General features: G+C 40.8%; 1 protein-coding gene across 11 annotated transcripts in view; it reads left to right on the top strand.

Moving 5' to 3' along the window:
- Positions 1-25,244, top strand: part of LOC144984513 (plectin-like) — a 161,602-nt gene that overhangs the window by 18,988 nt on the left and 117,370 nt on the right. For 4 of the 11 annotated variants that reach the window (XM_078933225.1, XM_078933222.1, XM_078933219.1 and 1 more), the window contains exon 1: positions 9,841-10,146. The exons of the other annotated variants lie outside the window; for them this stretch is intronic. In XM_078933225.1, coding sequence (XP_078789351.1) covers positions 10,056-10,146 — 91 coding nt within the window. In that variant the 5' untranslated portion in view covers positions 9,841-10,055. Of the gene's footprint in view, positions 1-9,840; positions 10,147-25,244 lie in introns of those variants that run through there. 11 annotated transcript variants of the gene reach the window in all.

Genomic DNA, 25,244 nt, shown 5'->3' with positions numbered 1-25,244 from the left:
AAGCACACCCAGCAGCCAATAAGAATCGAGTATTCACCCGGACTACATTATAATAGAGGTTAGAGTACATCCCGCTGTGCATTCATCCTGGCTTTTTCCTAACCAGACATTCTGTCTAAAAAATCATGACCAATTTATTTTTTGATTCTGTTCCCTTACAAAAATTGACAGTTATTTGCTTGCATATTGTTATTATCAAAGTAAGTAAACAAAGAAAATAGTATTAAAAATGGTCAAATAACATCACGTTTAAGGAATGTAGTGTAAATGGCAGTGTGATTGTTCAAAAAGAGGATTAGCTGATTGGGTTTGGATTTGGGGTCAGCAGCAGCACAGGTAGGTATTCAGAAATCAGGAGGTCATTTTGATACCAGGCTATCAAAAAGATAACTCTCACTCAAGGTTATTTTTGTCTCGACTAGTTTGAGGTTAGACAACATCCTGTCACCTTTAAAGGCAGCAAACAGGCTAAACGAAAAATCTTAACTGTCTATTTCACCAAATATTAGGGCTCTAACAGACAGCAGTAACACATTTGACCAGCAGGGGGCCCTTTCTGTTGAGGTTGCAGGATGCCTGAAAGTGTTCTTCCTGGGGAGTCATCCCTGTTTGTGGAAAAAGTGTCTCATTTCCTTCACCCGTCTCGAATGGCATAGACTCCATTGTGTAGCTGGTGTTGCAGAGCTCTGCCTCATGCAGTAAATGAAACACTTTCTGAGACATGTTTAAAATAAATTAAAGTTTAGTTCCTAAATTTAAGAGGATTCTTTATATTCTCCTTCATTATTGAGGGTCTTCTAAACAGAAATAGCAGAGGGTGATCATCAGTACTTCCTGTTTGCCAGTAGAGGGAGCCAGGCTGTGCACACAACCGATGGCTGGCCTTACTTCACTCCTGCAAACCTGCACTCCTGCAGCTTAGGTGTGCCATAATGAGATGCAAATGAAGTTTTTAGGTGGGAACACACAGATACTTAAGGGATCACTTTGGATTTGATGTAGTTCCATGCACAAGGAATGCTTTTTCTGTAGCAACCATGTAACAGAAGGTGTAAAAGAGACATGAGATGTAGTTCCAAGTTCTTCAAACCTGGATGGTGTTGAGGAAATCCTTTTTAACAAGTTTGGTACTATCAGCATCTCCAGTGTTTCTTTGGGATTTGATCTTAAATTTAGCATCAAGTTGAATCTATATTTTACTTTAAAAAATGGTTGTGTCTTCTTTTCGTCTACCAAACTAAGGGATTCAGGACAATTCTTTGCTAGAACAATGAACCTCAGAGAAATAATTGTATGAAAAGACAAACCATATTTATGGAGTTCAGTTAAAGATTCACTTCAATCTACTTTCGATCTGTTTTCAAAGCATTCCCAGTGATCTTTTAATTTTGATGGTGTCGTTTTTGGCCAAAGCCCAAAACCTGCGTTGTTTTCTAGGACACAGTTTCTGCAGAGCGGCAGGAGTTCTTTAGGAATTCCCCTCTGAGTTGTTGGATGGTCCAGAGCAACCCGCCCCTCTCCCCATCAGAGCTCTCTCCCACCAGCTTACAGCCCCCTCACTACTGTTGGGCGATGTCCCTTAAATTGGCAGTTGACAATGTTTACAGTAAAACATCAGGATGGACGATGATATCGTCGGGGGGGGGGGGGGGGGGGTATTTTTAATTATTTTATCATAAAATTATTATTTGTTATTTTACTTTATAACTTTAGTTATTTTATTTCCCAACTAATGACTCAGCCCCAATTTCAAATAGGTTTCAATAGGGGAAAAAAGTAGCGTCCTTACACTTAAGAAGAGTTGTGTACTTTTTAATATATCTTTTTACATAAATATTTTTTCTTCTTCTTAAAAACTATAATTTCGTCATCCGGGCTTTCCAATAGGTTGCACGTGAGGGGAAAAAAGTAGCGAACACCTGGTCCCTCACATGCTGGAGAAGATGGAGAGGGACCAGATGCCGGCGTTGCCACCGTGCCTTAGACAAAAAGTGGGCTTTAGGCAGCGTTCTTGTGAAGAGAGCAGCCACAGCAGCTGCAGCCACGCTCACTGATGAGCAAAAGGCCCAGACAGAAATGAGCATTTACCTGCAGGAAATGGCCTTCGATTGGGAAGAGGACCCACTGAGTTGGTGAAAAATGAACAAAAAAAGGTTGCCAGATTAGCACGGAAATATCTGTGCATATGTGCTACCAGTATTCCATCAGAGCGGGTCTTCAGCACAGCGGGGAGTGTAGTTACTCCAATTCACAGCTAATTAAAACCAGACAAAGTGAACATGTTGGTAATTCTGCCAAGAAAAAACAAAATTTAAACATGGTCTAGGTATGTAAATCCCATGTTGTTCCCGTTCTTGTTCTTTGTTGAAAATTGTCTTTAAAGGTATTTATTAACCAGACAAAAGTTAATTGACGTTCGCTGAATTCTGGGTTTAAACTGCCGCTTCAGTGCTGTAAAGCTACACATCTATGTAACAATGAGCACGATCTCCCGAGACACTACGATAAGATACAAATAATTCATTAATAAGGCCTGTTTTCTTGTACAAAAAAATGTAAAATAAATGTACAGTGATTAACATGTAAAAAAAAGACAAGATTCTGACAATGTCAAGATCAAATGCCTCACACCGTATTTTCACATACTAACACACGTCATGTCTCTGGCATAGACTACAGTGAGTATTTAAAATAGCATGTATGCTTCGGTAATATTCTCAATTTAATTTACAGAGCAATTCCTGCAAAGATTTAAGATTAACCATAGTCTGTATGTTTCACCGAGCAAAAATGATGACTGCCGTGGAGCAAGTCAAAGTTTTATTAACACAGGATCATTATTATTGGCAATACAATGACACCACAGCAAACGTGCAGAAAAAAAATCACAATCGATGCAAAACCAATGATCAAAAAATTTGAACTGTGATGCACAGCACACTCGGTCAGATACGGCCCTTATAGTGTAAACTGAGGGAAGTGACTTTAACAAAGAAATGACAAACAAAACAGAAAAGAAGTAGTCCGCTCCTAACTTCATTAGTCAATCATGCCGAGTGAGCCATCGTGATGGCTGACTGACATCAAGGTCCATCGGCACAGCCCTACCCCTCACACCCCCAACCCAACATTAGCGGTGCAACACAAATGGTGCACAATATTGGAGGTGTCCAACCGTACAGTTTTTAACCGCAGCTAGCTCAGACATGAAAAATGAAGATGTACATGGATCTATTGGTCTACAAGTGGATGCATTAGATATACAGTGTACTTTCTAAGTAACTAAAATCTTTTTCCAACAACAGTTTTTCGTCTGCTCCTGATTCACAACAATTGGAATAAAGAAATACTCAGAAATGCAATGATGAGCTTGATTTTCCTCCTATATGTCCTCCATCATCAGAAAAATGCCACGAAAATCTGTTAAACACACCAAAAACACAGTTTTCATCAGACTGGGTCTTTCAGAATTTCTGTTGAAAAATCTGCTGTTACTGTTCATATAAAGCAAAAGTAACAAGTTTAATCAAAGTTTGAGTAGTGTTTTAATTTAACATGCTACGCAGGACAAGGATGCTTTTGTTTAAGACTGTGAAGCATTTTATGGATGTTGTTTGCTCTCAGTGCATTATAAAGTGCATGCTCAACCTGCAGCCATTCAGGCAACTATGGAGTCAGAAATATTTAGCCAGAGAGACACCACAACAAATTAACACATTTTTTCCAGTGCCAGATGGTTTCTTTTTACAGGTCAATTAAAATAAAGTATTATTTTGATTTGTTTATACAAAAAGACTATTTTGAGGGCCCTTACTTATGTGGGGCTCCAGTCTAATGGCTTGGTAAGCCTCGATGAATACGTGGATTGCAGAAACCTTTCACACATTGGAGCATGCACAGACTCCCTGCAATCCTCTCATGCTGAAGAATGAGTTCAAGGGGCCCGAGCTTCTGCAAACAACTGTTCACTCTTGTTGATTGAGATCTACACACACTGTGCAGATCCACACATTTTCACCTGCTATACATGCCTTTTTCTGTAATAAATTTAGCCTCAAAGGTTCCCTGTCACAGATGCTTGGGCTGTAATGAGAAAGCCTGAAATTACCAGCAAATTGACAGTGAGACGTCTGCGAATGACCTTTAAGACTGACCACGATGTGAAACGGGAAAACATGTCAGTGAGATCCAGCGTCAGAGACTGTTATCACCTGCCAACATGTAAGATTCCAACGCCATGAACGAAGCCTCGCTGTGTCATGTGGTTTGTCACCAGCTTCTGTTAAAGTCAATGTTCCCGCTTTGCACTAGAAGTCAGACATAGCTCCAAGTCAGGATCTACAAATCATTTTGTTTTGAACCATATTAATAAACCAAGGTAAATAAATGAATCTACACTGGAACCAGAAGATACAAAAAATGTATTTTTACCTTATTTGAATGTATTTTTTTAAGAATCCACTCTATAACAGTATCTGTTTATGTAAATCTAAAAGTGGGTCTAGCCCAGTGTTTTTCAACCTTTTTTGAGCCAAGGCACACTTTCTCCTTGACAAAAATCCTGCGGCACACCAGCATCCAAACATTAAAAAAGGAGAAACTCATAGTCTGTATTGATTTACAGTCCCTCCATGATCTTTTTTTTTTGTGATAATTGTGGCAGAAAAAGCTGAAAGTTGCAGCTGTTTTTAAAAGATGTAATAAAAGTTAAGTTAGTTTTCAGTAATAATTATGAACTAAAATATTTGACATTTTACCCTGGTAGTTGTTTTTCCTTCAGTTTATTAGCATGCAATTTGATGTAACCTCACATAAAAAACCAATATATTCTTTATAAATTGTGATTTTTTTTTTCAATGTTGGTGCAAAGGCAACTGTAATTTATGAACAATTATATGATCACAATATGTTTCATAAATTTTACACAAAAAGACCAACATTATATTTATGTTTATTGTAGCTGCACAAAAAGTGAACCTGTTGAAGTTTTATTAGTTTTTCTTTTGTCTTGATCAAAGATGAAGTCTTTGAAAACTTTAACAAAAATGTTTTATTTCTTTTTAGATAATTAAATGGTTTGAATTTAGTTTAATGGTGTCTTTTGGCCACTTCACCTTAATCCTGGTTCTTAAATGTTGTTATTACTTCTTCATAAGTTTAACATAAAAAATAATCCAGACGTTATTAGAAAAGTGTTTCAGGTAGAAAGATGACTTGGACCAAACTCTGGGATGTTTGGCTGTTAATAAACACAAACCTGGAAGGAGAACTAAACTGTTGACCTCAGCTAAAGACGAGCTTTAGCTGGTATTTTTGTTAGAACTGAGAGACTTTATGAGCAGAATCAGAACAAGGAAGTGAAGACTTTAACCACTTCTGATTGGTCAGACTGATGACATGTGATTAAGCCTCCAAGAATGATTGGTGGAGACAGTTAAAGGGGCGGGACTTTTCCTAAAACAGAGCTGAAGCTGCAGCTAAATCGCGGTACCGTCATTATTATCAAAGGATCTTCAATAGAATCAAATAAACACAAAGAAAAAAGTATTTTATGATCTCTCATATTCCTAACTACTCAGTGTTTTATCAGGGCCTGTCTGGATGAAGAAAGAGCTGATATCCTGGAGATGCTAAATGCTTTTACATCACTGAATGGGTCATTTCCCATGGTACAATGGTTGAAAAACACTGGTTTAGGTGACAGACTTCCTCTCTCAGTCTTAATTTTCATCCATGAACTTGAAGAACGGACTACACGGTGAAGTAGTGACTAGCGCTCTTGCCTCCCAGCGAAAAGGCACTGGTGTAAAAACACCTTTCTGTGTGGAGCGTGCATGTTCTCTGGGCACCCCAGCTTTCCTCCACAGTCCAAGTTAAGTGGTTTCTCTAAAGTGTCCATAGGTGCATGCGGTACTGATTGTGGCCCTGCAACAGACCGACTCCCAAAGGGGATAAAGAAAAATGGATGGAGAGATAATGTGAATAGTACTTTACTAGAGCCATTTGGAATAAATCATTTCCAAATAAGAATTAAAATATATTAATTACATGGAATTTTCCAAAATATTTGGAAACCCCTTAATGACACCATAGACAGAGCGACTGACTGAGAAGCTCAAAGTTTGCTGTTGATTGGGCCAATTCCTATTACTAAACATTGAGCAGATGTTCTTCCCTTCTTACAGCAATGACCGTCTAAACCAAACTAAATCTTTGTCCAGCAAAGGGAAAAACGTCAGCCACAGACCTTTTCAGCAGAAAGCAGTTTGGATTGAACTTATCATCTTTCCTAACAGGAAAGTCTCCTGACTGATGTCACTTTGGGTTTGGCCAAATAAATGTAGCAGAGATTTTCCATCAGATTCTTTTCCTCGTTTCACTGCAGAGGATAAGCACAAACCAGCGTAGAAATGGGTTTCTGGTTTCCTTCATACTTCTTCCTTTCCTGCTGAACCCACAAACTATGACGAATCCCATCAACGTCCATCAGATCCTGCAGTTTCTGCAAATAAAGATTGTAATTGATTGATAACATGATGATGATTAAGGCAGCTAGCTGACTGACAATGCAATTGACTGACCGTTGCTTATATTTTTAATGACTTCTTGTTTTCTTTGGGCAGTCATTGTTGCATATCTTGTATATTCAGTTGTTGCACAAAAGGTTTTTTTCCTTCATTTTTTTTTAAACCTCTTTGATGTAAAGGTCAGGCCTGTGCTCCAACTGCCCTCCTTTAAATACCCTTATTGCACTCCACTTTGAAACAGCCCACAGCTTAAGAGGGTAACTAGAGGACAAACACAAACCAAATCTTTTTCGTTTTAGGATATAGCAACCAACTTCCTATTCTTTTAATGAAAAAAGAAAAATATTGTGATATGTATTTTTTTGTTATTTTCTTTTTTTATTTGAATACAAAATTCTAGTATATACTTGATCAGAATAGTTAAAGACCCACTCCGATGAAAACTGTATTTTTGGTGTTTTTAAAATGTTCTTGTGTCATTTTTCTGATGATGGAGGACAGATACTGTATTAAGAAATTAAATTTTAGGGTGTATTCAGACTGGAAAAATCCTTTGTTTCGATTCGAGTCTGCTTAATTTGTTCCGGATTGAGTCCCAAATCCTTGCGTTTGGTGTGTATTCAGACTGGCATCACGCGCCCCATTCTGTTACAAACCAAAGCTTGTAAGCAAAACCATGCGACTAAAGATCTCTTCAGTCATTGGTCAGGAACTAAGAGGGTCAAAACAAAGAAAGACAGACGGACGTGCTGCTAAAAGTTAAAACTTTCTATTTCAATTACCAGTTTTGAACAACCCTTGTTACTTTGGTACAGCGGTTCATGCGGCAAGGTGGTCACTGTACAGGAGACGTGCCGTGTGCTTTAACTCAGAGGATGCTACAAACTGCAGGGATGAGGAGACGGCGGTTTTTAAAAAAATACTTTCAAAACATGTAGAACAAGTATGTATGATAAGAACAATAGCAGGAACAATGGAAATGCCAGTGGATGTTATATATATTACAAAGGAAATATTTCAAAACAATATTTATATGAAGACAATATGAAGATGTTCAAAGACAGATACATCTCATATATACGGACCAGGATCTGCTTGGGTGTATTCAGACAGAAAAGTTGTTCTGGGTTATCAGAGGAAACAAATTCTGGTTCACTTTAATTCAACCAAATGGGTCTTGTCTGAATACACCCTTAAAATGGTAAAGTTGTATTGTAAGCTAGCAGGAGAGCATGTGAACAGAGAGTTCTTAGTTATGAATGATGGGAAGGGAAGCAGGGTTGCTCTGCACCAACGCTTGTGCCCACAATTCGGCTGTGAATTTCTGATACTTTTTTCTTAACATCTTCTTGGCAAGTTTCATTTTTTTTCGTTTTGATGGAGCCTGAAGTAGGGCATTTTCCACGGGTGACATCATATGCTGCACACCTGCTTTGGGTGTCCAGAGGCTGAGCAGCCTGTTTCTAAATGTAGCAAAACTACCATTTTCCATCAACAAACAGTCATAATATTAGCAGCAGAAAAGGGCTCTACCAACTGAGAAACTGTAAAAAAAAGGGACATTGAAATAGCTCTTTGTAAATCACTCAGAATGAGTAAATCTTCTTGAGTGGTTATCAAAATATGCATTGATGCCATACTATACCTTTATTAGAGTTTAATGTGTTGGTTTTAAAATCCCATTTGACCATGTCTGAATTAATTTGAAGAAAACAAAGCAACATTTTAAATTTACTTTTAAGTCCAGAATGTTTAGATACCCCTTGAATGAAAATTAAATCAATACAATTATAGTAAAAAGATACGTTTTTGTTGTTGTCGATATTTTTTCTTTTTCCATTGCATATGTCATTTGAGAGGCAGTGGTGTATAGCACCTCTTTTTGAAGAGCCAGAAGGTTTTTGGTTCAATTCCCAGGCAGGTTCTGTCTGTCACAATCACCTTTTGTGCTTTTCCCTCAGCTTGCAGTCTATTCAAAGTCTGATCTCTGTCTTCTAGGGTGAAATGTCACTCTATGTTTTTAAGCAAGACATGCCAATTCTAAGTTCTTATGAACTTGCATCATATTCAGGGGATTTCCCACCTTTCCCCTCATGGCAGCAGAATAGACTTGAGTAAACATTCATTTAAACTTTGTATTTTGAGACTTTTTGCCCAATATGCAGTTAAGCCATAAATGATTCAGGGAGGGTCCGTAGAGAGCAACGCCCTTTCAAGGACGCCCAGTTTCACATTAACCCGAGGTAAGTTACAGGACCAACTTTTAAGGTGATATGTTCTGAAAAGAGTTTCTTTAAAATGTCCAGGATGAGCTTTAATCATCACAGAGCTGGAAATTATAATTGTAAAGGGTTTTGCAAACACTTCTATGAAAAGCGACCCACAAATAAAAAAAGCTGATGTATTTCTCAAATAAGTCCTGGAAGCAGATGCTCCCAAAGGCAGACTAAAACCAGCTCTTTGCTTCTGTTTTGGGGCTCGGGCTCCTTAGTTTGGCTTCTGTTCCTGCTTTCTCCATCTCATTATCACAGCATTTACAAAGAGTTGGTGTTTTGCTTATTGATTTTCTTTGTATTTTCCAAGTTGGTCAGATCTTCTCACTTTCCATCTTTTTGTGAGAATTTCAGGTTTTGGTTTTTGCTTCTTACTTTATTTTTTGGAAATGTTTAAAATAATTCCATACACGTATAGGGGATCCATATACTTGATTTGTTCTGCTGGTTCATAAATTAAGAGTTTAAAATACTATGAGGTGTTGGAAGTTATCCATTTCTTTCTGTCTGTTAAAAATGTCATGTGGAGGATTTAGCCAAACTGGTCAGATATCTGAGGCTGCTGCAGGCGGCCTCTGGTCTAGCTGCTGCTGCTGCTTCTGCTGCTGCTGCTGCTGCTGCTGCTGCTGCTGCTGCTGCTGCTGCTGCTGCTTCTGCTGCTGCTGCTGCTGCTGCTGCTGCTGCTGCTGCTGCTGCTGCTGCTGCTGCTTCTGCTGCTGCTGCTGCTGCTGCTGCTGCTGCTTCTGCTGCTGCTTCTGCTGCTGCTGCTGCTGCTGCTGCTGCTGCTGCTGCTGCTTCTGCTGCTGCTGCTGCTGCTGCTGCTGCTGCTGCTTCTGCTGCTGCTGCTGCTGCTGCTTCTGCTGCTGCTGCTGCTGCTGCTGCTTCTGCTGCTTCTGCTGCTGCTGCTGCTGCTGCTGCTGCTGCTTCTGCTGCTTCTGCTGCTGCTGCTGCTGCTGCTGCTGCTGCTGCTGCGTGGCGAGCAGCTAACTCACGCTGAGCCTGCTCTCTGCTTCATTATCTGTACCTTTAAGAGGAGGGGCCTCACACATATTAGTATTTCTCAGCTTGGCTTTGGGAGGGTACTAAAAGAGAGGAGTGGGGGGGCTGTGCTGTGGAACAAAGTTGGAAGCTTTGGAGGGTTCACACACATCTGAAAGAGCAGACTGAGGACAGCAGAGGCTGTCTCGCACTATCCTGACAGGAGAAGAGAGAAAAAAGCTGGCCTGAAGAAGACAGAGGAGCCCCCACGAGCAGCATGGCCATGTACGAGCCCACCTTTTTGCCCCCAAATGCAGAGGAGCAGGACTTCATTCAAGCTTATGAAAATGTCAGGGAGAAGTACAAAGGTGAGGACGTCGGCAGCTGAAGCCTGATGGGAAAACTTTGTGTGTTTTAGAGGGAGGGTCTGCTCCATGTCTCTATTTTTAGTGTCACTGGCTCAGCACAGGTGCAAGCCTATGATGGTTTACAGAGCACCTTGCTGTGCTTTTGGCTGCCGTGACTCAGTGTTTGTGTCACGCATGCTGCAGCTCCTGGCCTCTGAGTGTTTTATTGATTGGTGCACATGTTTGCCGTCACTCTTCCAAGCAGCCTGAGAATGCATTTTGCCTGAGTCGAGTGGATTAACACAAGTGCTTCACTTTGATGTGCGACCTCACAACGGCTGGCAGGCTGTGCTGACCTCTGACCTCAACCAGAGGGTGGTTTAGTCTGATCCCTGATGGTCAGCCTCTTTCTAGCCACGACACAAGTTTTTTTAACAGGTGCTGTCGAGCAACAGTGACATTTGTTTTGTGCTGTCATTTGAACATCTGCTATCCTATTATTCCCTCGGTGATGACGTTCAGAGGGCCTTTAATGTTCATGTGACTTAGTTTGGTTTTGATAAAAATGGAAGAATGAGTAAAGCAAAGCCAGAAAGTCTGATCAGTCCTAACAAGTGAACAGAAAATCTAGATAGGTGTCATGACTCACTTCCACTGTGTTCTTCTTAAGGGACATCCAGCTTTCTCTTCAAAGTTTAGGTGTCATTACTTTGTCATCTTTTTTTTCTTCTTGGTTTATTCCGGAAGAAGGAAGAGCTTCTCTCATAATATATGATAGTTTTCTTGGTTTTGTTTCTTTCTATATCTTTGTTACTGTGAAAGTCTAACTGCTTGACTGTCGCTGAATCATCCTTTCTCCTTTTCAATGACTCAGCACTCTGTGTCTGTGTTTGTGTGTACATGTCTCTCTTTTTTTCCCTCAGATTTGTGTGTGTTGCTGTCTGTAAACATTCTCAGATTGTTTTTGAGACGCTAAAAGTCAAACAAAAGTATTTGCAGAGACTGCTGCGTTCCCAGTGGCCCTGACATGACTGCTCACAGCAGATATTGGACAGTCAGTCTGTGGATCTTTGTGTGACGGAGAGAAGGGTTGCTGCATCGTAACACATGAATGATGCTGTTTGTTTAAGATCAATGTTATTTCTGTGCTGTAACGGGAAGCAGGAGCTGCTCAGTGGCAGGTGTTTATCCTCCATGTTTGTCTGCTTTCCCTCCTCGACAGCATTTGTGCATCACTGAGGTCCTGCTCCTTATTAAGGCACACACAGGCAGACACAGGCATTTTCCTCTCATTATTCCAAGCAGCTTTTCAGCCTGGATGCGTGCAAAGCTTTAGGGAGCTTGTTCTCTGTAGGAATTCAAAAGTTCACACTGGTGACATGTAGTTTGACTGTATAGTTTTGTATAGCTGTGTCCATGATTCTCTGTAGAATAAATAAACAGATCTATGCCTCTGCTTGTCTATTTATGACCTGATTTCATCTTGGAACTTTGATGGAGACCGGCCTCTTTTTTTTTCTTTCCAGCTAAACAGTTCAAAAAGATATTTAGATCTCGAGTTGGGGTGGGTAATGTGTTTGTGAGTAATTCATATCTGATATCCGTGAAGGAGTTTTCAGTTTGGAAAAGAAGAGATTTGATGACTAACAGCTACTTAAAACCTGGTCCACAGACCAGTAACTATTTTACCAATAAAAAGTGGTTCTTGTCACAGTTAATATGTAGAAATTCAAGCAATATTGACAACATTTTTTGTAAAACTATAAAGTGGAGCTAAACACTACTGGAGCTTAAGCTAATGAAAACATTTGACTCTTGAGTTAAGTACAATTTTTATTTCCTTTGAAAGATTAAATTTTTCAAAATCCCAATGTTTGATATGAGTTTTTTTTATACATTAGATATTTGAAATAGGTTTTGACCACAAGTTTGACCATATCAGCATTTGTGTTAACTTTGATATAGTGTGTATCTTTTGCCTTTTTGATGAAGCTTTTAGAACAAAGTGTTGTTTTAAAAAAAGAAAAAATGTGGTCCTCTGGTGTCTTTCTTGAAGCTTTTTATCAGTCAATATCAGCAGGATTCCTCTAAACGTCCTTTTAGAGACCCGCTCCAATGAAAATTGTGTTTTGGTGTCTTTAATATCTTCATGTAGCCTTTTCCTGATGATGGAGGACATGTATAAAGAATATTAAGACTAACACTACGTTTCTGAATATTTCTTTGTATAAATCATGGTAAATCAGGAGCGGAAGGATAAAAATTCAGTTTGAAACCGCTTGTAGTTGTTACTTGCAAGCTACAACCAGCAGGCCACAGGGTTCCCGGTCCGCTCTATCCTGATGCATCCGCTTGTAGACCAGTAGATCCTTCTGCAGTGCTTATCATCTCAGGTGTTTGTAACGTCTGAGTTGCCATGTGGATCAAAACTAAACTGCTGGGTTTCTCCAATATTGCTCACCATTTTTGTTTCTCCAGTAATTCAAGGTTTGGGGTGTGAGAAGCTCTAAGCTAGCAGGAGAGAGGGGAAACAGGGAGGTGATGGGAAATGAATACAGGCTTACTCCCCACCTGCACTTCTGTCCACAACTCCAAAGTGAATTTCTAATGAACTATGTCCTAGAAAACAACACAGATTTTCTAATAATTCTGGCTCAAAAACGGCATAATGGGCGGCTGGGGATCAGGCGGTAGAGCGGGTTGTCCAATGATCGAAGGGTCTGCGGTTCGATCCCCGCTCCCCCCAGTCACTTCACCCTCCCTGCTACGCCTCTGTCAGTCTGCCCCAGGGCAGCTGAGGCTCCATCAGTAGTTACCATCACCAAGTATGAATGATGGACACATTGGAAGAAGTTTGAGCGTCTGGAAAAGAGCAGATAAATTTAATCCATTATTAATATAATCCTAATTAAAAGTCCAGTGGTGACGGTTTTACAATGGATCAAAATATGGTTGGAATTTAAAAATTGACATTGTGAAGGATGAGGCATTATCTGGTGATGTGAGTCCAAAAAATCAAACTAACTGTCGTTGTCGAGTATCTCTGTTTGCCATAAGACAGTTTAATGTAAAACTTTTCCTGGATGTGGGGAGCATTCTAGTATCTTGTGCTTCCATGCAAAGAGCTAATTTGCTTGCATAACCACCCAGGCTCTTTAGAGACCGCACGCTGCTTCAAGCTATGTCTGAGTGGAAGCTGCAGCAGTCTCCTTTGTTATAGGAAAAGTAACTGGTCACCTGATTAGAATAATTGGTGTTTCTAAATTTCCCTTGTAACCAAAGTTTTGACTGCTTATCTTGTGTGAGTGTGTGCTTGCGTGTGTGTGTGTGCGTGTGTGTGCTTATCTGTGTTCACCAAGCTGAAGGAAAGAATTTTTTCTTCTAGTTTCCTTTTTCTTTCCTCTATGGTAGTATAAATAAAAGCGAGGAAGATTTCAAATAAGTGTTTAAAAATGACAAGTTTGAGGTCTGAGAGATAGAGCTGGAGTCTGTAGGTAGATTGTTCCTCCAGGAAGTATTATATTGCAAATGTCTGCATAATCTCGTCAATTATGTTTTACATAGATTCAGAAACGTTAGGTTAAGCTTTAAGTTAAACTACAAGTTTTCATAATGTTTTTTTTCTTTTAGTTGTTTTTTTTTTACATGGTTTGATTGTTTTTATCAAATTGACTGAAAGATGAAATTGGCTGAAAGTTAAAATGACAGATCCTAACTTTAGATCAGTCAGTGTGTAATTTCACTGTTTATCCTCCTTTTGAAAAGGTCTGAGTTTATCAACCCTTTAACACCAGAAATGTCGTTTGAGAGGCCTAAATAACACACACTTTTTAACGTATTGGAACCCTTAGACCAGCCAGTGGCCTTGTGGTAGAGTGTCTGCCCTGTCACTGGAAGGTTGTGAGTTCAAATACCAAGACTCTAAAAATGGGACCCAGTGCCTCCCTGCTTGACGCTCAGCATTAAGGGGTTGGATTGGGGGGTTAAACCACCAAATGGTTCCTGAGCACGGCTGTGTCTCCCCCAGTGGAGGGGTCAAATGCAGAAAAACAAATGTCACACACCTAGTCGTGTGACATTTGTGACATTTGGAAAAGGCTACATGTGACATTTAATGGGACTTTAACTCTTCGACCGGTTTTTGTGATCAGCGTGAATCGGCTTGTTCTCACGCGGAAAAAAACAGCTTTTCAGATCGCCTATGCACCGATATCCAAGACATTGTTTACATAAAAATGTTGAAAATCATCGCAAAGCTGCTTTATTCCACTTGAGAATCTGCTGGAATTACAAAGCGTTGAATAGTTACAGAAGTCAGAAGAATGGAGCTAAAGCTGTTAAAGAGTTAATGAATCTTCAAAGGTCTTATCAACTGCCATCAACAGGTATGCTGGAAAAAACAGCTAAAATGTGGACTACTACCTTCTGTCAATTTTAATAAAATAACAACTAACGTCCTGCTAATACCATGAAATAAAAATTGATGCTGGGTTGAGTATGTGGTATATCTTTTGAATGAATCAGAACCCAGTTATAATCAGTCAGCTCTTTCTAAGGTTGCTCACTGATGTGTCATTGGCTGCTCTGAATTGCAGCTTGCTGGACAGGACAGGCTTGGCTGTCTTCCCTCTGTCCTCTATCACAGCATGTACCAGCGTGTCTGTGTTACTGGGCCGCCTGACCCAAGGGGGGTGGCCCATAAATATAGTTATGGTATAGTCCACCAATTAAAAAAAGTATGTTTTGTCAGTCTTGATCATCTGCTGTGGGTAGTTCTCAACCAAATCAGTTTTTATCGAGAAGTTTAGGTTGAGTCAGAGAAAACAAAAACCTTATTCATCATCATATGTGTCACAATGTGATGTGACAAGAGTGGCCTGGTGTACATAGGAGGCAGATGACTCTTAAGTTCAGGAACAGGTTTTATTCTCTGGTCTCACACTCTGGCTGCACAGCTCACACGTCCCTTCACACTGAGCTCCTTCTCTTTTATGGGCTCCAGTTAATTGGCTGGCCACACCCAGGAAGGAAGTCACATTTAAACAAACATTTCAAATAATTACAACAAAAGATAGAAATGTCTTGTAAATAAAACAGTAAAAGTCCTGCAAATAAAGACATACATAAATAAACAAACAACTGAAATCATTACAACAAAATGTATACACAAAGAAATCCAAATTCTTTCCACTTCCTGTGCCCAACTATTAAACAGTAAGTAAAAGACCTTGGCCACCATTTTGTTCCTTGGGCAACAGGAAGAGAAGGAGAGAAACATTACAAAAATCAAAGAGGTGATTATTCATTATGTGTTTACAGGTGATGAGTTATGACAGACGGGTGACAAGTAGAAAACTACTTTGTCACAATATGTTAAAGGCTAAAAGTAAAACTGCTTCAAAACTGTAGTGTTTAGAAGCTGACATGTTGCATGTCTTCTTTGAATTGTGTGCTAATCTATCTTAAGGATAATTGCTGTTATTGTATCATCACGTGAGCACACCGACTTGTGAGTCATAACGCTTTGATGCTTGTTGTGTCGCCTTCCTGAATTTTGATAAATTAAGGATAATATTTTCTGCTCTGCCCCATCTTTTTGGGGTTTTTCTTGGCTTTTGTGAAAGCTGGGAGGTTTCTACACCAACAGCATGTCAAATGCTGTTACTGTAGAAGTGACTAAAAAACACTTCTAGTAAGCTGCAACCACTATTTCTTGTTGAATGCAAATTGTGTTTATGGTGTTTTTAGCATTTTCTGATGATAGAGGACATATATAAAGAAAAGGAAGCTCAAAATTGCATTTCTGAGTATGTCTTTATTCGCTTTGCTCTCAGCAATACGGGGGGAAAAGGGGGTGGGGTTGCTCCATGCTAACGGTCCCACCCACAACTCTGAGGCTGAATGTCTGCTGCTCTGCAGAGTCCTACAAAACAACACAGGTTTTTGGATTTTGGCTGAAAAACTGCATAAAAAACTACTCTTACTGATTTTCTTTATACAGCACAGAAAGCCCTAAACATTGATACTTGATCAAAGTCGACATTTTGACTTTTACTTTATTGCTTTTCCTCAATTCAATTCAATTCAATTCAATTTTATTTGTATAGCCCAAAATCACAACAACAGTCGTCTCGATGGGCTTCGAAGTAAAACATGAAATCAAAAGGATCACGAATACAAAGAGTTCAATAGAAAAATACTAAAATGAACTAACAAACTGACTAAGCTATACTGGCATCCCTGCCCTTAGACCCCCCTTCGCGGTAAGGAAAAACTCCCAAAAAAACCGGATTCCGGAAAAAACGAAGAAACCTCAGGGGTGCCCACATGAAGGAGGGATCCTCCCCCAGGACGGACAGGCGATTTACCAGAACTCTTAGAGAAGAATTAACTTATCTAAATCTACAACTACATATATAAAGTCCAGCAGACGAGCTTCATCCAGCCGTGGTTGTGGGGACAGTCAAAGGCGCGAGTCGAGCCGGAGACAGGAACCACAGCCAGGTGTGGGAGCAGGAGCAGAGGCGAGGTAAACGGTCAGGAACTGGAGCACGGATGAGCCAACTGGGGTCTGGAAGCACTCCCACTCCCCAGGAGGGGAGAGGAAAAGAGGGACAATACATGAATCGCACTGCACCAAACAGAGGCATGGAGAACTAAATGATAAATTATGATCAAGAATAGAGGAGAGGAAGGGTAGAAGTAAAAAGGAAAGAGGACAGAACCCCAGTGCACCATAGTTACCCCAGCTTCAACTTCTAGCAGCCTTTTAAAAGAAATAGTTATTATTAAGTTTAATTTAAACAAACTAACATTAAGTTAAATAATCTCTGAATACTAACTAGTCTGACAATAAGCCTGTCCAAAGAGGAATGTTTTCAGTCTAGCTTTGAATGTAGAAACTGAGTCGGCCTCTCTTACATGAGCTGGGAGTTTATTCCATAAGACAGGGGCTTGGTGGCTAAACGCTCTACCTCCAACCGTACTTTTACTAATTCTAGGAACCACAAGCAGTCCTGCATTTTGCGAGCGAAGTGTTCTGATTGGTTGGTAAGGGACTATGAGGTCCTTAATATAGGACGGGGCCATTCCATGTAAGGCCTTATAGGTTAACAGGAGGATCTTGAACTTAATTCTAGAATCAACTGGGAGCCAATGGAGCGAAACTAACACAGGAGTGATGTGATCTCTTCTGCTGGTTCCAGCTAACAATCTAGCAGCTGCGTTCTGAACAAGCTGGAGACTTCTTAAGGAACTCTTAGGACACGCTGCTAACAAGGAGTTACAGTAATCCAGCCTCGACGTAACAAATGCATGGATGAGTTTTTCAGCATCACTCTTAGAAAGTTGTTCCTCTCAGTTGTTTCTAAAATGCTATCTCTGTTCTCAGTTCTGGTGGAACACACAGAGGTGGGTGTAACTTTGCAGACAGGGATGTATATGGCAGTTCCAGGTAAAAGGCAGCTGTAAGAGAGGATCATATTTTTTCGTAATCATGTTGTGTTTGTGAGTCTTTAAATTAAGAAAGGGCATTGGTCTTTTTTCTAATCTCAGTTTTGTGAGTGTCAGCATCCTGCTGCTGGCGATAGCTTAGCAGCGACATGTGGCTGAGGGCAGAGGTTGCACTGGGGAAAGCTGGATAAGCAGCACTCTGCTGGGATCCATTAAAGGCCTTTTAAGGAAGAGAGGAGCGCTGAAAGGATGATCAGCCAATCTGCGGGATTTCCTGTCAAACATCCAGCAATTTTTCAAAACAGAAGCTGCTGTTCTTTTTGTCTTTTAATGTCGAATGCTTTATGGCAGCTAGTGGGAGCAAATGAAGCTATTGTAGATAGGAGAGGCATTCAAACAACCAGGGGTTTGTTGTATATATGTGTATATATTTTATATGTATGTGTGTGTGTGTGTATGTGTGTGTGTGTATGCATGTGTATATATATATAAAACAATACCCACTAAGGAACCAACGGTTAGAGGCCAAAATCAAGGCAGCTCGGAGGGATGTGTGTCAGCTGACAGAGGCTCAAAGAAGCACTGGAAACTGCCAAACAAAGGCTACTAGCCTTGAGCAGCTGCCTAAAGAGGTACACAAGAGACAATGAAGCCAGACTGATAAACAGGCTGTTCGCAACTCAACCTGCGAAAGTGTACGCTCAGTGGCAGGGTCAAAACAGCCGAGCAGACCCACCAATGCTAGAAACTGAACAGTACTGGAAAAGTATATGGGAGAAAGAGACAGCACATAACAGCAATGCCGAGTGGCTGGTCTCTCTGAGAAAGGAATATAGCAACCTCCCCGAACAGAATCCAGTAACCATCACAGTGGCAGACATACGGAGCCCGTGTCCTGACATTAAGATATAAAAATATATCTTGTTCCCACAGATTAATATCTTGTTCCCACAGGTTATTATGTCGTTCGCACGAAATACTATTCCGTTCCCACAAGATACTATTCCGTTCCCTCAAAATACTATTCCGTTCCCTCGAAATGATTAACTCGTGCGAACGCAATAATCATGTCGTTCGAACGCAATAATTAATCCGTTCGAACGCAATAATTATTCACGTCATAAGTCATACACGCGGATATGCTCTCTGTACGCCGGCAAAACTAAGCCGCTTTCAGCGGTAACTTCAGTGTCTCTGTGACCCATATTCGTTCAAAAGAGGAACATGAAAAACAAAAATGATCACTTTATAACTGTCTCAATGAATATAAGATAAATATCAAAAGATTTATGATAACTAGGCTGCTTTGTCATACGATAGCTCCTGCTAGGCTACTACTAGCGCCGCCGCAGAGCTCTTTGATGTATGCCGGCATTTGGGCAACTGGCTGGTCGGTTGACAGACAGCTGATATTGTAGTTTAGGGTCGAATAGGAATAATAATATTCAGGACTTGTCTTTTATTAACTTTAGCAGTCAGTTGCTTTACATTCGAAGGCTATAAGGATACATGCTAACTGACTAGCCGATCATTGATCCTGTTATTAATTTACGTCATAGATTTACAGCAGATACCTTCACATTTCTGTCTGTGTGTGTCTCATTACATTGCATTGAAGACACGCAGGATGTTTAAAGAACAGATTTATTTATTTTAAAAAGCACATAAGCATCCATCGTATTCACGTTCACATCATCTGGTACGCCCTCCGGTCATCTTGCTGCAAAAGCCGCTTCCTGCCGCTACTTCCGTGTCTCTGTGAGCATTCAATAGGGGTAAAAATAAAAGCAAGAATGGTCGATCTGTTATTTTCTCGATGAAAATCTGAAAAATATCATATTAAGCTGGCTGCTTCGCCTAAAGCACTTACCTTTAGCTCGTAGCATAACAACAATAGCAGTACGTCACGTTTACCAGAATGCCTTGCTGCAATCATTGGCCAATCATCGTGTCCCTGTGGCCAAGGTCTAACAACAAGACCAATGATTGGCCGCTGAGCATGCTGGGAAACGTGAAGTACTGCTATTGTTGTTATGCTACGAGCTAAAGGTAAGTGCTTTAGGCGAAGCAGCCAGCTTAATATGATATTTTTCAGATTTTCATCGAGAAAATAACAGATCGACCATTCTTGCTTTTATTTTTACCCCTATTGAATGCTCACAGAGACACGGAAGTAGCGGCAGGAAGCGGCTTTTGCAGCAAGATGACCGGAGGGCGTACCAGATGATGTGAACGTGAATACGATGGATGCTTATGTGCTTTTTAAAATAAATAAATCTGTTCTTTAAACATCCTGCGTGTCTTCAATGCAATGTAATGAGACACACACAGACAGAAATGTGAAGGTATCTGCTGTAAATCTATGACGTAAATTAATAACAGGATCAATGATCGGCTAGTCAGTTAGCATGTATCCTTATAGCCTTCGAATGTAAAGCAACTGACTGCTAAAGTTAATAAAAGACAAGTCCTGAATATTATTATTCCTATTCGACCCTAAACTACAATATCAGCTGTCTGTCAACCGACCAGCCAGTTGCCCAAATGCCGGCATACATCAAAGAGCTCTGCGGCGGCGCTAGTAGTAGCCTAGCAGGAGCTATCGTATGACAAAGCAGCCTAGTTATCATAAATCTTTTGATATTTTTCTTATATTCATTGAGACAGTAATAAAGTGATCATTTTTGTTTTTCATGTTCCTTTTTTGAACGAATATGGGTCACAGAGACACGGAAGTTAACGCTGAAAGCGGCTTAGTTTTGCCGGCGTACAGAGAGCATATCCGCGTGAATGACTTAAGACGTGAATAATTATTGCGTTCGAACGGATTAATTATTGCGTTCGAACGACATAATTATTGCGTTCGCACGAGTTAATCATTTCGAGGGAACGGAATAGTATTTTGAGGGAACGGAATAGTATCTTGTGGGAACGGAATAGTATTTCGTGCGAACGACATAATAACCTGTGGGAACAAGATATTAATCTGTGGGAACAAGATATATTTTTATATCTTAATGTCAGGACACGGGCTCCGTACAGACAACCAAGAAAGAGTCTCAGGTATGAAGAACTGGACAGCACTGGGCCCTGACATGATACATGCCTACTGGCTAAAGAAACTCACCGCACTCCCCGAGCACCTGGCGGCACAAATGAACCAGCTGCGAAGAGATGGGACTTACCCCGAATGGCTAACGGAAGGGCAAACGATCCTGATCCAGAAGGATCCCTCAAAGGGTGCAGTCCCATCCAATGAGTTTCCAACATGGAAACTCATGTCAGGCATCATTGCAACCAAGATACATAGGCAGATGGATCAATACAGGAGCAACACACAGAACGACATTGGTAGAGACTCCAGAGGAGCCGAACACCAGCTCCTGGTTGACAGAACAGTCGGTCAAGACTGCTGGTCACGACACACCAACCTGTGCACAGCCTGGATTGATTACAAGAAAAGCCTATGACTCAATGCCACACACCTGGATCACTGAATGCTTGGAGCTGTACAGCATCAACAGGACTCTAAGAGCCTTCATAGGAAACTCAATGAAGCTGTGGAAAACCACCCTTGCAGCCAATGGGAAGCCACTTGCACAAGTGTCCATCACATGTGGGATATACCAAGGTGATGGTCTGTCCCGACTGCTGTTCTGCACAGGTCTGAACCCCCTCAGCCAAATAATCAACAAGACTGGCTATGGATACCGACTCAGAAATTGGGCCAACATCAGTCACCTCCTCTACATGGATGACATCAAGCTATATGCTAAGAGTGAGCGTGACATTGACTCCCTGATCCACACCACCAGGATCTACAGTACGGACATTGGGATGTCATTAGGGCTCTAGAAATGTAGCCGGATGGTGACAAAGAGGGGCAAGGTAGTCCACACAGGAGGGGTCTCACTCCCAGAAGGAGCAATAGCAGACATTGAGGACAGTTACAAGTACCTTGGAATTCCACAGGCAAATGGCAACCTGGAGCAGGCAACAAGGAAAGCTGCAACAGCCAAATACATCCAACGAGTAAGGCAAGTCCTGAGAAGCCAGCCCAATGGCAGGAGCAAGATCCGGGCAATAAACAGCTATGTACTGCCAGTTATCAGATACCCTGCAGGAATAATAAGATGGCCAAAGGAAGAGATACAGACCACGGATGTTAAGACACAAAAGCTCCTCAACATGAATGGAGGGTTCCATCCCAAATCCAGCACCCTGAGACTGTATGCTAGCCGCAAGGAAGGACTAGTGAGCGTAGAGCCACTATCCAGGATGAAACATCCAAGATCCATGAATACATCAAGCTCAAGGCTCCAACTGACAGTGTGCTCAGTGAATGTCTCAGGCAATGGAGAGCAGAGGATACAGTGCTGGAGGACAGATCCTCATGGGAGGACAAACCCCTGCATGGGATGTACCACCGAACCATAACTGAAGTGGCTAAAATCAAGAAGTCCTACCGATGGCTAGAAAGGGCTGGCCTACAGGACAGCACTGAAGCACTCATCCTGGCAGTTCAGGAACAAGCCCTGAGCATTGAGCTGGCTTCTCAGGACTTGCCTTACTCGTTGGAGATATTTAGCTGTTGCAGCTTTCCTTGTTGCCTGCTCCAGATTGCCATTTGCCTGTGGAATTCCAAGGTACTTGTAACTGTCCTCGATGTCTGCTATTGTTCCTTCTGGGGGTGAGACCCCTCCTGTGTGGACTACCTTGCCTCTCTTAGTCACCATCCGGCTACATTTCTCGAGCCCGAATGACATCCCAATGTCAGTACTGTAGATCCTGGTGGTGTGGATCAGGGAGTCAATGTCACGCTCGCTCTTAGCATATAGCTTGATGTCATCCATGTATAGGAGGTGACTGATGTTGGCCCCATTTCTGAGTCGGTATCCATAGCCAGTCTTGGTGATTATTTGGCTGAGGGGGTTCAGACCTATGCAGAACAGCAGTGGGGTATAGGTCTGAACCCCCTCAGCCAAATAATATATATATATATATATATATATATATATATATATATATATATATATATATATATATATATATATATGTATGTTATGTTTATTTTATTCACTTTGCTAAACGTTTCTGCCATTTAAACAGCCAATCTTTTTTTTGCTTTCCATTTTCACTTTGCTTTGATCCTCATTGGACTCTGTATCTTTATTCTCTTCGTTTTGCAACAATCTGTTATTTGAACAGGTGAACCTGAGCCTGACATCCCAGAGTAGCAGCTCTGCTGATTAAGATATTATGTCTTGACCCAAATCGACCTGACCTCTTGTTTCCTTCCAGCTGCATTTGATGAGCCTGACCAGCAGATGTAATGTCAGGTGTCATGTGTTTATTTTACATGTCACCAGGGGGGTATTCCAGGAAGCATGTTTAAACTACCCTGACTTTAAGCCTGAAGTCTGGCTGAAATCCGCCTGAACTTGCTTACTCGGGGTATGTCGGTTCCAAAAGACCGGATATGAGTTAGCGTAATTACACTCGACGTGGTAACCCCGGGTTAATGCACGTGCACAACAAGTACATAAAGACATTCCCAATGGATCGCCAATTTCCGGGGTCACCATGGAAACGTGTGAAGATAAAAAAGAGAGCGCTATACTTCAGTGAGACGGGGTCGGAGATTTTTTTGATTGTATATGAAGACTATACGTCTATCAAAAAAGTAATACTACTGCATCGGCAAAAGATAGAGTTTCTGCTTCGAATAAAGGAACGGACAAAGTAAACGCACGGGTTTCTGATCGTATTTGCATTGTGACGCATAGAACTTATCCAACTTAAATGAATTTAATTGGTAAAAAGTAATTCAGTTAAATTTATTCAACCTAATTTCTTACGTCTATCCAACTCAATATTTTTTTACAACTCGTTTACATATTTATCTAACTAAATGTCATATTACTTCAATTCAGTTAAAGTTTTTCCATCTTAATTTATTGTAATTCTTGAACTCTCATATGTCTGCAGATATTCTAATTTTTATAACAATAAAATGAATGAAACAAAATAGATTTGAATCATATAACCATCTACCATATCTCTGCATTTATCATTACTCTACTATGCAGTAGGGGTGCTATGTAAACTCATCATCCTCTCACTCCCTCTCACTCATGGTGCAGAAAGAATTAAATATAACAATACAAATAGCTGGGCAAAACACAGTTAAACAGCTAAACAAATAAACACAATTGGTCAAAAACCCACACTTAAACCCAAATCCGTCCAGACAGGCAAAGGGAATGGTATACCACAATTCTTTGCGGTGCCGATCTAACAGCAGCACCAACACCAAAGTTACACCTACTTAATTGAATTAATGTAAATGTAAGTAAAATAAATGTCTGATAACTACGTCTTATTTTTAAACTGACTTAACTAAAAAGAATTGATTTATCTTAACTAAAGCAAATAAATAAGTTAGATCAAAGTAAAAAGTTTATCTTTCCAACATCCATATGTGGTCTTATCACCCTCTCACGGTGGAAAAAGTATTATCTGAGCTTTTTCCACTAAATCATCTTCAAATGGACACGCCATGCTGCTTCACCTCTCTGAAAACAAACTAACCTTCAACTAAACCTGCTCCAGACCAGGTAATGTTCAGAGCATGAGTTGCCAGGGGAACTAAGCATACCCTGAAACAAACCTCTGTTTTTGGAACCGAAAGCGGTGGTTGTACACTTCTTTAGCCTCAAACGTACCGTGGGAGCTAGCATAACCTGCTTTCTGGTATACCCCCCAGGTTGGGTTTTCTGTGGGTTTAGTAAGCTCCTTTCCAGTTCCTCTATAACTTTTACAGGGGCTGAAACATGTGGCGTCATTGCTTGAAGGAGAGGAATGAGAGTGGTAAACACATTTTCTCTGGAAAACCTCTTAACACCTGTGTTGCTTCTTCCCATGCAAAGAGCTGTTGTGTGTGAGATTCTTTGCATTGCAGGGCAGGGCTGCGGTGCTTTATTAGGCCTTGTAATGGTCTGGGATTTTAGCTTCTAGGCTTTACTGAGCTGTAAAATATAATTGTGGAAACAAAAACACACTAAAGTGGAATACTACAGGTTGCTACTCTTTCATGTTCATTTCATGAATATTACAGTGGAAAGTGTGAACAGTTTTCTTTTGAAAGAAGCTGTATGCTGTTTTAATATTGTATCTAATCCTGATTGTATACCTTTTAAATTAGCGTTTGTTATTTGTTGTTTGTATGTTGTTTCTGTGTCCTATGTGTGACAGACATCTCGCCCCATATGGTGTGAAGTTTCAGCCACATTTTAGTTATCCCACCATTCATTGGTGTGGCCTCCATTTTTTCCATACTCCGACACTCACCCAGGTGGGGAATTCAATTTAAAAAAGTGATTTACAAAGACTTCAGCAGAATTAGGCCAAAACTTTATTAAAAAGACGCATCACACACATTCATTAATATTGTTTAAACTAATAATAACTAATAATTAAAGCCGCAAGCGGCGTTGGATGGCCCGCAGGCGCTACCCGCCCCTTCCCTCGCTGCCCACCTCTACGCACCACAGCCGCGCCATCGCTGCCTACATCTACGCAGCACCGCCGCCCAACCGCCCACCTTTTATCAAGGTTTGTCTAAGCTGCATCTGGTAATTATGTTAACAATGGAGGTTAAGCTAATG

Source organism: Oryzias latipes, chromosome 16 (assembly GCF_053564925.1).
Source record: "Oryzias latipes strain Hd-rR chromosome 16, Olatipes_Hd-rR_3.1".
Classification (NCBI taxonomy): Eukaryota; Metazoa; Chordata; class Actinopteri; order Beloniformes; family Adrianichthyidae; genus Oryzias; species Oryzias latipes.
Note: the sequence above shows the minus strand (reverse complement) of the source record. Positions and strands in the feature narration are given on the sequence as shown.